This window comes from Gorilla gorilla, chromosome 12 (assembly GCF_029281585.2).
Source record: "Gorilla gorilla gorilla isolate KB3781 chromosome 12, NHGRI_mGorGor1-v2.1_pri, whole genome shotgun sequence".
Taxonomy (NCBI): domain Eukaryota; kingdom Metazoa; phylum Chordata; class Mammalia; order Primates; family Hominidae; genus Gorilla; species Gorilla gorilla.
Window position 1 is genome coordinate 68,773,961 of NC_073236.2, and position 11,796 is coordinate 68,785,756.

At 43.7% G+C, this 11,796-nt stretch overlaps 2 protein-coding genes across 2 annotated transcripts in view; one reads left to right on the forward strand and one right to left on the reverse strand.

Moving 5' to 3' along the window:
• Positions 1-11,796, reverse strand: part of ATP6V1B1 (ATPase H+ transporting V1 subunit B1) — a 29,563-nt gene that overhangs the window by 4,346 nt on the left and 13,421 nt on the right. Inside the window, exons 3-7 of the mRNA XM_004029384.5 lie at positions 2,973-3,071; positions 2,691-2,784; positions 2,022-2,099; positions 1,040-1,179; positions 94-195 (exon numbers count right to left, since the gene is read on the reverse strand). Of these exons, the coding sequence (XP_004029433.4) occupies positions 94-195; positions 1,040-1,179; positions 2,022-2,099; positions 2,691-2,784; positions 2,973-3,071 (513 nt within the window). The remainder of the gene's footprint in view (positions 1-93; positions 196-1,039; positions 1,180-2,021; positions 2,100-2,690; positions 2,785-2,972; positions 3,072-11,796) is intronic.
• LOC109025605 (elongin-C-like) lies at positions 4,821-6,253 on the forward strand. Its single transcript, XM_063696136.1, has 2 exons — positions 4,821-5,207; positions 6,168-6,253. Exons 1-2 carry the CDS (start codon positions 4,874-4,876, stop codon positions 6,251-6,253), a joined length of 420 nt encoding a protein of 139 aa, XP_063552206.1. The 5' UTR covers positions 4,821-4,873.

The following is an 11,796-nucleotide window of genomic DNA, read 5'->3' on the forward strand; positions in this document are numbered from 1 at the left end:
CTTCCCCATCAGATCAGGTCATGCCAGGGGCTGAGGGAGACAGGCTGCCTGCTCACAGCCTCCAGAACTTGCCAGTCTACTAAGTCTCCTCACCCCCATGGCTGCAAAGACGATGGCGAAGTTGTCATCATGGTAATCCAGCACAGCCTTGGACTTCTTCACCAGCCCCGCCTGGCGGCAGATCTGAGCGGCAATCTAGGGCAGAGTGGATTGGGCAGGAGGACATCAGAGTCGGAGCTGACCCCTGCCCCACTGAGCACCACTGGCTCATGGCCTTTGGAGGGAGGGATCCAAGCCCAGAGAGGTGAGGGGGCTGCCCCAGGTGCTACAGTCTTTCTTGGGGTGGGGGGTGGGAGTTATTGTGGGCTGCTAGTGGGCTGGGGGTGCCTGACACGAGAGGCAGGACAGAGTAACAGTCCCAAAGAGCAACTCCCTCTTTATGGGTCTGGGTACCTTGGCATAGGGCAGCTCCATACCCCTCCACAGCCTGCTGGGGGAGCTATTTGGACACAGAGTTGCCCTGGGCCTGTAGTCTGTGGGCCTCCAAGACACCATATCCAGAGCTGGGAAGGAAGGGTCACAGTAGGGTGGGGGCACTTATGCCCTCTGATCACTCAGGCCATTTTGAGTGATCAGGGTGCTGGGTGGCTGGAGGAGCATCTAGAGACCTTGTCACACCAGCTGCTCTGAGAGGAAGCGGCTGTTCACTGTTGGTGGTTGAGAGAAGCAGGAGCGGGTGAGTAAAGATGAGTGCAGGGACGGTGGTAGGGGCTGTGAGCTCCCCCAAGCAGGACTTTCTACTCTGGGAGCTCCCCATGGGCTCCCTCGTTTGGGGCAGCCTGAAGATTGGACCTGGAGGAAATCTTGTGCAGTCCTGAGTCCCTGAGCTGCCCAGGGACAGCTGCCAGTCTCGATGCTGGCGACCCCAGCCCTGCCAGCCCCTGCCTGCTTGGCACAGGAGCTGTCCTCACTGGTCCAGCAGCCCCAGCCTCTGCTCTGTCCCTCCCCCAGCCATGCCTGCTGGCCCTGCAGGCCTCACCTCATTGTGGGGGAGCCCGGCTGCTGAGAAGATGGGGATCTTCTGGCCGCGGGCAATGCTGTTCATGATGTCAATAGGAGAAATGCCCGTCTGAATCATCTCCTCGGGGTAGATGCGGGAGTGCGGGTTGATGGGCTGGCCTGGGAGAGGGCGATCACAGAGCCATGCTCAGGGGTTCAAACCCTTCCCTGCTCTCCTCGACACTGACCCCAGACTCCAGAGCAGCACTGTTTGACAGAACTTTCTGCGATGATAGAAACGTGCTCTGGCCGTGCTGCCTGATGTAGCCCTAGATACAAATGGCTATTGAGCACATGACGTGTGACTCTGAAATGGGACTTTCTTTCTGTTTGAATTAGTTTAAATTTAAATAGCCACAGGCCCAGTGCTACCTTGGACAGAGCTGCCCTTGTGCTTTGGAAGTGGCAGGCAGGTGGAAACTCAGGCTGAGGCTTCGGGGCCCAAGAGGGCAGAGCCCTCATCACCACCTCCAGATACTAGTGCAGGGTTCAGAGGGCCTGCGGGTGACTCAGCCTCCTGCCTGAGCAGATGAGTCTTCTGTGCTCTGCCACTGACTTTCTGTGTGGCCTAGGGCAAGCCACAGGCTCCCACAGGCCTCCCAGTGTGTCCTCAGTAAACAGATGGGAAAGGGTTTGAGGCCTGGTAAAGTGCCCACTTGAATGGACGAGAGCCAGCAGAGCACCGCAGCCCATTCTCAGGATTGTGGACAGGAAGCCAAAGGCAGGGGCATGATGGCCTTGGGGCAGGCGTGGAACACTGCCCAATGATGATAGCATTTTACAGGGGATGGACATGGAGTGCTGATGGCAATGTTGGGGTTCAGTGGAAGATTTGGGGATACAGAGGCCTTTGCTGCTCTCCCATCACATCTGATCTGCTTGTGAGTCTGGGCAGAACTTCCAAGAGTGGGGAAGGTGTTAGGGCTGGGTCCCGAAGCCATCCAGAACCTCCAGTCACTCACCATTGATATCCAGAAAGTCCTCCGCCATGACCACTGGCCCCTTGTCAATGGGCTTGCCGGAGCCATTGAAAACCCGACCTGAGGGTGGACGAGGAGTGTTGCAGGGTGCTCAGGCTAGCCCTGTGTCCCTCACTACTGTCTACCCTGCACACCACCACCAGCTCCCACCCACTCCCCACAGGAGTGCCCTGTGTCCCCCTCCCCGGCAGCCCACAGGTAACCCAGAGAGCCAGCTACAAGGACTGTCCTGTGAGAGTCTTCCTTCCTCTCCTGGAAACCTTTACAGGCAAGGCCTTGGCCCAGGACCATGACTCTAATGGGGGATTCCAGGACTAGAGAGAGGAGAGGTCCAGGCCAGGTCTTGGGAGAGAATTAGGGGATATTCAAGGCTTAGCAGTCCCTTTCAGCCTGGCTCCAAATAGGTGGCTACCTACTGTGTCTCTAGTTTATTGAACCCACCTTCCTCATTTATTGAACACCTGTATGTCAGATCCTGAGCTGGGGTCAGGAATCAGAGAGAAGACATACCCCAGACCTCAAAGAGCCCACCAGGGAGACAGGCAGGAAGTAAACAGGAAGTGACAGTGTAGTGTGCTGAGAGCTTGGTCAGAGAAGCTGGGCTGGGAGGGCAGAGGAGCACCCCCACCCCTGCCCCTCCCTGTCCCTCACCCAGCATGTCCTCTGACACCGGAGTTCGTAGGATGTCCCCTGTAAATTCGCAAGTGGTCTTCCTGGCATCGATCCCTGATGTCCCTTCAAACACCTGTGGGAACAAGAGGGAGTTTCTCCACTAAGGGGCCTGCTGGAGGGAATGGGGCTACCCATTCTGGGCACGTTTTATGCTCTCAGGGAAATAGACCATTTCCTGCCTTCAGAGTTTGTAGATAGTGTGTGAACTTTATGGGTTAATTCATTGATTTAACTAGCCAATGTCCCATTGACCCCACTCACCTGAACAATCGCCTTGGTGCCAGCCACCTCAAGCACCTGCCCGCTCCTCTGAGTCCCATCTGGGAGGGTGAAGTGGACGATCTCCGCATACTGGGCAAACTGGCAGGAGGGGAGAGCAGCCACATGACAGTGAGACTGGAGGCAAAGTCCCTTCTCCTCCTCCGGCCCTCCCTGACCCAGTCCCAAACTGTACTCTCCCCTCTAGTGTCCAGACACTTGTGGAAATGAACTCAAGGGGCTGGGAAGTGAAAGTCTGAATTCTGTTTGGGAGGCAGTTGCACCCACTTCAGAGTTGCAAGACCAGGTTAGAACTGAAACTCTGAAGCTTAGTAGCTGCCTGACCTTGTGGAAGTTACTTTACGATTTCAGTAACTCATTAAATACGTAAGTCATAAGTAATGAGGTTTAGTTTCCTCGTCTTTAAAATGTGGATAATAATAACACCTACTTCCCACGGCTGCTGCAGGGAGGAAATGAGATAACATATGCAGATCCATTAGCATGGTGCCTGGCACTTTGTAAAACCTCAATAAAGATGTAGTAATGACTGGGCTGCCTCGGGATCCTGGACAGCATATCTGTTTCTGCCCCTGTGGACTAGGGGTAAACACACTGGCAAAGTGCTTCCCTCTGCTCAGGCGTCCTTCGGTACCAGTGGCCTGGGACTAGAATTGACTCACGCAGTCCTTCCAGGGATCAAGGATTTTAAAAATCAGGCTAATATCCAGAATATATACAGAACTCTTAGGCTGGGTGTGGTGGCTCATGCCTGTAATCCCAGCAATTTGGGAGGCCGAGGCGGGCAGATCACTTGAGGTCAGGAGTTTGAGACCAGCCTGGGCAACATGGTGAAACCCCGTTTCTACTGAAAATGCTATATATATATATATTGCCAGGCGTGGTGGTGCATACCTGTAGTCCCAGCTACTCGGAAGGATGAGGCAGGAGAATCACTGAACCCAGGAGGCAGAGGTTGCAGTGAGCCGACATCGCACCACTGCACTCCAGCCTGGGTGATAGAGTGAGACTCCATCCAAAAAAAAAAAAAAAAGAAGAACTTTTTAACCATAATAATCAAAAGGATTTGATCAAAGGATTTGAAAAAACATTTCTACAAAGATGACATACAAATGGCCAATAGCCATAAGATAAGATACTCAACATCAATAGTTATTAGGGAAACGAAAATCAAAACCACAATGAGATAGATGCCACTTCACACACTCTAGGATGGCTATAATAAAAAAGATAGGCCAGGCAAGGTGGTTCATGTCTGTAATCCCAGCACTTTGGGAGGCTGAGGTGTGTGGATCACATGAGGAGTTTGAGATCAGCCTGGGGAACATGGTGAAACCCTGTCTCTACAAAAATACAAAAATTAGCCAGGCATGGTGGCGGGCACCTGCTTGGGAGGCTGAAGCAGGAGAATCCCTTGAGCCGGGAAGGCAGAGGTTGCAGTGAGCCAAGATCATGCAACTGTACTCCAGCCTGGCCAACAGAGAAAGACTTGGTCTCAAAAAAATAAAATAAAATAATAATAACAAGTGTTGAGGATGTGAAGAAATTTGAATGCTCATAGAGTGCTGGGAGGAATAGAAAATAGTGCAGCCACTTTGGAAAGCAGTCTGGCAATATTCATAATAGCCAAAAGTGAAAATAACTCAATGTCCATCAACTGATGAATGGATAAACAAAATATGATGTATTCATACAATAGAATATCATTCAGCTTTAAAAAGGAAGGGACTGCCCTGGAACCCATGGGGGCAGGCAGCCGGGTCAGGAGGCGGCCCTGGAATGGGGCTATGGCAGTACATGGGGACCCAGCTATGGTGGCTGTGGGGCTAATGAAAAACTTCTCAAATTCCTTGGGAAGCAAAGGAGGATTTCGTAAGAACAAAATGGATGGAGAGGAGAAAACCTATGGTGGCTATGAAGGCCCTGATGCCATGTATATCAAATTGATATCATCCAATGGTCATGAATGTATTGTAAAAAGAGAACAGGCATCAACACCAGGCACAATAAAAACTATGTTGAATGGCCCAGATCAGTTTTCTGAGAACAAAACCAATGAGGTCAATTTTAGAGAGATTCCTTCACATGTGCTATTAAAAGTATGCTTGTATTTTGCGAACAAGTTTCACTACAGTAACAGCTCCACCAAGATTCCCGAATTCCCAGTAGCACCCGAAATTGTGTTAGAACTGCTGCTGGCTGCCAGCTTCCTAGATTGTGAAAAAAAAAATTATAATAAACTGTTAACTCTTTTCAGTAGTTAATACCCATAATTCAGTTAGTAACTTTTTTCATATGTAGTGTGTTGCCTGTACGCAGTTGAATTATATGAAGTTCATTGCAAAGCAGATTTGTTTTTTTGCCTAGCAATCAGAGTTGAAATTTGTTTGCTACATCAACAAATTAAGGACACTTTCACGAATTGAGAAATAAACAAATATGCCAATTCATAAAAAAAGAAGCACTGATAGATGCCGCAACATGAATGAACCTTGAAAATATTATGCTAAGTGAAAAAAGTCAGGCACAGCAGGCCACATATTACACAGTTCTATTAATAGAAAATGTCCAGAATAGGCAATTCCATAAAGACAGAAAGTAGATTAGTTGTTGCTCAGGGGCTTGGAGAGGGAGGACTGGAGTGAGGACTAATGGGCATGGGGTTTCTTTTTGAGGTGATGACAATGTTTTGGAATTTGATTATGATGATGTTTGCATAACTCTGTGAATATACTAAAAGCCACTGAATTAACAGTATGTGAGTTATATTTCAATTTTTATAACACATCAGGGTCCCAGATACTCGGGTAGCTGAGAAAGGAAGATCACTTGAGCCCAGGAGGTCGAACTTGCAATGAGCCATGATCATGCCACTGCATGCCACTGCGTGATCATGTCCCACGTCAGCCTGGGTGACAGAGTGAAACCCTATCTCAGAAAACCAAACCAAACCAAACCGAAAACCAAACCAGCAAACCATCAGGCTGTTCCTCCAGGACCACAGGCAGCACATGGGCAGGTAGAGCTTTGCCCCGGGGAATCCCTGAGCTCTGCTGTCTGTGCACGCTCTGGGAGCCACCAAGTCCCAGTCTTTACCCACAGCTAGAGGAGGTCACAGACTTGGCCTGGGAAGCTGGGCTAGCAGAGCACACCATCCCCATTGACACTCATCGTCAGCTGTCATCAGCACCAAGAGATCTAAGCCCCATACCTGCACCTTCTTCCCGGAAAAAGTCCTGGAGCAAACGCATTGCATCCCCTAGGCTCCCTCACCTCACTTCCCAGGTCGCTGATTTACCAGGGAGTAAGCCATAATCATAATCCAACTAAAATTAATGGGGCCAGGCACAGTGGCTCACGCCTGTAATCCCAGCAGTTTGGGAGGCTGAGGTGAGAGGATCACTTCAACCTAGGAGGTTGAGATCAGCCTGGGCAACACAGCGAGACCCATCTCTATGAAAAACAAAACCAAACCAAACAAAAACCCAAAACAACAAACAAACAAACAAAATATTGATGGTAAAAAGACAACACTTTCCTCCCAAATTCCTAATATTCTGGGAAATTAAAGCACTCTTCTGAATTACTTCTTCTCATTAGAGGCAATCAAAACTGAAATAACAGATTATCTGGAAAAGAATGAGGAGGTCATGATTTTGTGCCATTACCTATGAAAGATATAAAGCTGTGCCATATTCTCTGACCATAAAAGTAAGTTAGAAATCAATAACAGCAAAAAAATAGTTAGAAATACCTCTTACATTTGGAAAGAAAAGCATTCTAGGTATAGAAGCATTTATAATCAGAACTAGAAAACATTTAGCTCCCGTAATAGTGAAAAGCTGTATGTCAATATATGTGTGATGCATTCAAAGCTTTAAATGATTATATTAGATAAGAAAAATGTTGAAGAAGCTAAAAGTCTGCAATGTGAGAAGTCAGAAAAAAGCACAGCATTAAAACCCCAAAGAAAGTAGAGGAAATAAGAGGAGAAATTATTAAAACAGAAAACAAACATAGAATAGAGAAGACCAACAAAGCCAACTGGTTTTTTGAAAAGCTGAATAAAGTAGACAAATTGCTGGCAATGCAGATTAAGAAATAAGAAAGGCATGAATAAATAATTGTTGGAATAAAGTCACAACTAGATAAACTGATAATATTAAAAAGATAATGAAAGGAACTATGAACAATTTTATGCAACACGTTTGAGAAATTAGATGACATGAATAAATATAACTCAAACCAGAACCAACTGAAAATGATATTGAAAGCCAGAATAATCCTAAATCTTTAAGATATTAAATAGCAATCCCAGATAGTTTTACCAGTGAGTTCTAACAGTCAAGGAATAAATAATTTGAAACTTAAGCTCTTCAAAGCCAGGAAGAGAAGGTACTGTATTTAACTCATTTTATGAGGCAATTATAGCCTTGATACCAAAATAAAATAATTATGGGAAACTTGTAGGCAATCTCACTCATGAACATGGATGCACAAATCCTAACAAAATATTAACCCAATCTAGCAATGTATAAAAAAGACCAAGTTATAAGCCAAAATAGTAAAGAAAAGAAATGAAGATAAACATATACACATAAACAGAAATTTTAAAAGACCAAGTTGGGATTATTTTAGGGATGTAAGGCTAGTCTAATATGAGAAAATCTATTCATGTAATTCACCTTATTAACAAATCAAAAGATTAAAAACTATGAACATCTAAAAACATTTTGAAAAAAGTCAAAAAAAAACCCATCCATGATTAAAACCAAAACAAAAAAGAACAAAAGTACTCTTTGAAAACGGGAAATAAAAGGGAAATTTCTTAACTCCAAAAAGAATATCCTCAAAAAACCCTACATAGGCTGGGTGTAGTGGCTCACGCCTTTAACCCCAGCATTTTAGGAGGCTGAGGTGGGCAGATCGCTTGAGGTCAGGAGTTTGAGACCAGCCTGGCCAACGTGGTGAAACCCCATCTCTACTAAAAATACAAAATTAGCCAGGTGTGGTAGTGGGTGCCTGTAATCCCAGCTACTGGGGAAGCTGAGGCAGGAGAATCACTTGAACCCAGGAGGCAGAGGTTGCAGTGAGCTGAGACTGCACCACTGCACTGAGTGACAGAGAGGGACCCTGTCTCGACAACAAACAAACAAACAAACAAACAAACCCTACAGAAAATATGATATTCAATGATACGATGCATAAAGCATTCCGTTTAAAATTAGGAGCAAAGCAAGAATCCCTGCTATTCTCATTCTATTCAGCCTTGTACTGGAGGAACTAGCTAAGCTAATAAAATAAAATGAATAACAATTAGAAGGAAACAACTACCAAATAGAAAGCCCCCAATTCCCAAATACATTAAAGATAGAGCCAAAAGGAAAACTATAGATCAATATTTCTTATTAATATAGATGCAGAAATAAATTATTAGTCTAATCAAGCAGTGCATTAAATAAACATGTATGACCAAGTAGGATTTAATCCAAGAATGCAAGACTAGAGCAATCAACTTCAGGGAATTTGTCAACATTTGATAACAAAATTCATAATAATAGAGAGTTCGTCAACATAGATTAAAAAAGAATCCTATAAGATTATGTAAATAGAAGCCAAAAGGCTTCTGATAAAATTCAGCATCTGTTTTTTGTGTGGTTTTTTTTTTTTTTTTTTTTTTTGAGACAGAGTCTTACTCTGTCCCCCAGGCTGGAGTGCAATGGCGAGATCTCGGCTCACTGCAACCTCCGCCTCCCAGGTTCAAGCAATTCTCCTTCTTCAGCCTCTCAAGTAGCTGGGATTACAGGTGTGCGCCATCACGCCCGGCTGATTTTTTGTATTTTTAGTAGAGACGGGGTTTCACCATGTTGGCCAGGCTGGTCTCCAACTCCTGACCTCAGGTGATCTGCCCACCTTGGTCTCCCAAAGTGCTGGGATTACAGGCGTGAGCTACTGTGCCTGGCCAAGCATCTGTTTCTAATACAATTCTATATAAAACAAGAATGGAAGGCAACTACTTGAACACTAAACTATTAACCAAAACCAACATCAACATCCTTGTACATGGTAAAATGCTAACATTACTTTCATTTCCAATGAAAATCAGTAACAGAGATGCCTATATTATAATTGTTACCTAACATTGTTTTGGAAGTTTTTGTTTATACAGTAAGACCAGAAAAAGAAAAAAGAAAATTAAACATAAACAGAGAATGTTCTATTTATTTTTATTTATCTTTTTTTTTTAAGACAGAGTTTCACTCGTTGCCCAGGCTGGAGTGCAATGGTGCGATCTCGGCTCACTGCAACCTCTGCCTCCTGGGTTCAAGCGATTCTCCTACCTCAGCCTCCCAAGTATCTGGGATTACAGGCATGTGCCACCACACCCCGCTAATGTTTTGTATTTTTAGTAGAGACGGGGTTTCTCCATGTTGGTCAGGCTGGTCTCGAACTCCTGACCTCAGGTGATCTGCCTGCCTCGGCGTCCTAAAGTGCTGGGATTACAGGCATGAGCCACCGCGCCTGGCCAAGTGTTCTATTTTTTTAAAGGTGGTGGTTGAAGGTGACTGTATTCTTCAAAAATGTCAAAGAAAGGCTGTGGGAAGTCAAAGAAGGGCTGTGGGAAAATGTTCCAGATTATAGGAAGCTAGACAGACATGACAAATGCAATACCTGACCCTAGACTGGATCCTATACTGGAGTGAAAAAAAAAATGCTACATTCCAATTTATCAGCTTACCCGATATCAGGTAAACTGATAAATTGGAATGTGGATGGTAGATTAAAGTATTGTATCAGTATAAATTTCAGAAGTTGATAGCTCTACTGTAGTTATACAAAAGAATATCTTAATTCTTAGGAAATATACACTGAAGTACTTGAGCTTAGCGTACCCTCAAAAGATTCAGGAAGGCCGGGCGCAGTGGATCATGCCTGTAATCCCTGCACTTTGGGAGGCCGAGGCGGGCAGATCACCTGAGGTCAGAAGTTCGAGACCAGCCTGGTCAAAATGGTGAAACCCTGTCTCTACTAAAAATACAAAAATTAGCCAGGTGTGGTAGAGGGCGCCTGTAATCTCAGCTTCTCGGGAGGCTGAGGCAGAAGAATCGCTTGAACCGGGGAGGTGGAGGTTGCAGTGAGCTAAGATTGTGCCACTGCACTCCAGCCTGGGCAACAAGAGTGAAACTCTGTCTCAAAAAAAAAAAAAAAAAAATCAGGAAAAAATTATGCACACACAGTCACACATGGAGAGCAAATGATAGAGCAAATGAGATAATATATTAACCGTTGGTGACATGGATGTTCCTACTACTATTTTTATCTTTGCAAATTTTTATAAAATTGAAATTGTTTCAAAATAAAAAGTAAAGTAAAAGTATACTGACGGAAAAAGAGACATAATTCCCTTTATTTGCAGATTATATTATACATTTAGAAAAACTCAAGAGGTTCTGGTTTAGAAAGAAGGTTTTAGAATGAATAAGATAATTTGGCTGTTTATAAGATAAATATTTAAAAATCATTCCCCCCTCCTTTTTTTCTATTTTAGTAGTAACCAGTTAGAAGAGGCAACGGAGAAAACTATCCCATCTGCAATAGGGCCAAAACTCATAAAATAGCTAGAAATAAATATAACAAGAAAGGTACAAGAAAAAAATATTATGGAATAACATAAAACAAGTCCTAAACAATGAAGAACATTATTGTCTTAATGTTCTTAGTTACTAGCATAAAAACATTAATCCTTTTAAAAAGTATATAAATATGATCCAACCCTAATGGATTATTGTTTATTTTAAAATTTAACAAAATTATTTTAAAGTTCACATAAATGTCTGAGAATAGCCAAAGTAGTTATGAAAAAGATCAGAGATAGAGGACTTGCCTTTTCAGATATTAAAACTTGTTATAAAGCTGCTGAAGTCAAGCAGTAAATTGATATGAGGTAGACAAATGGATCAGTAGGAAAGAAAAAATGTCCAGAAGGAGATCCCAGATTTTATAGGACTATTATAGAACAAATGTTGTATATTAATTCTCAGAGGGGAAATAATATATAGAACATAAGAGGATATCTAGTTAGAAGATAACCACATCATAAACCCAAATACATTCCAGGCATGTAAAAAAAATTTAAATATAAAGTAAAAACAATTTTTAAAAAATACTGGAAGAGCTTTTCTTCTTTCCTATCTTTCTGAATAATCCAATTAAAAGACAGATGAGCAATGTCTTTAAGCAAGACAAGAAATTCAGAAGGCATAAACAAAAAATATTTGATCATATGAGTATTTCAAACTTCTGTATGGCAGAGACACAATAGATGAAATCTTTGTTTCATTTATTGTTGCAAAAGATAGCCTGTGAGCAATAAACAAGGAGCTCCCGTATGCACAACTTGCTTGGTAGGAAGATTTCACGGAGAAGGAAGCAAAATCAAAATGGTAAACATATGGACAGACACTCAGCTTTCCTAGTTATCAGAGAAATGTAAATAAAAGCGAGACAGTACTAGTTTTCATTTATTAGATAGGTAAAACTACAGAGAGAACATATTCAGGGCCAGCAAGGATGTGGGGAAGTGGGTCCTCTCATACCTGGTTGGTGGAAATGTGAATTACCACAACCCTTCTGGGCAAGCCATCTTGCCCCAAATTGTCAATATCTAATTTGAAATAAAAAAGTACTTGAACCAGCAATTCCACTTCTGGGAATCTATCCTATAACCACAAAAGCGTCCGTTTAAAAGGGATACAATATTGTACTATTTGTAATGGCAAAACCTGAGAACATACGAATGTCTATC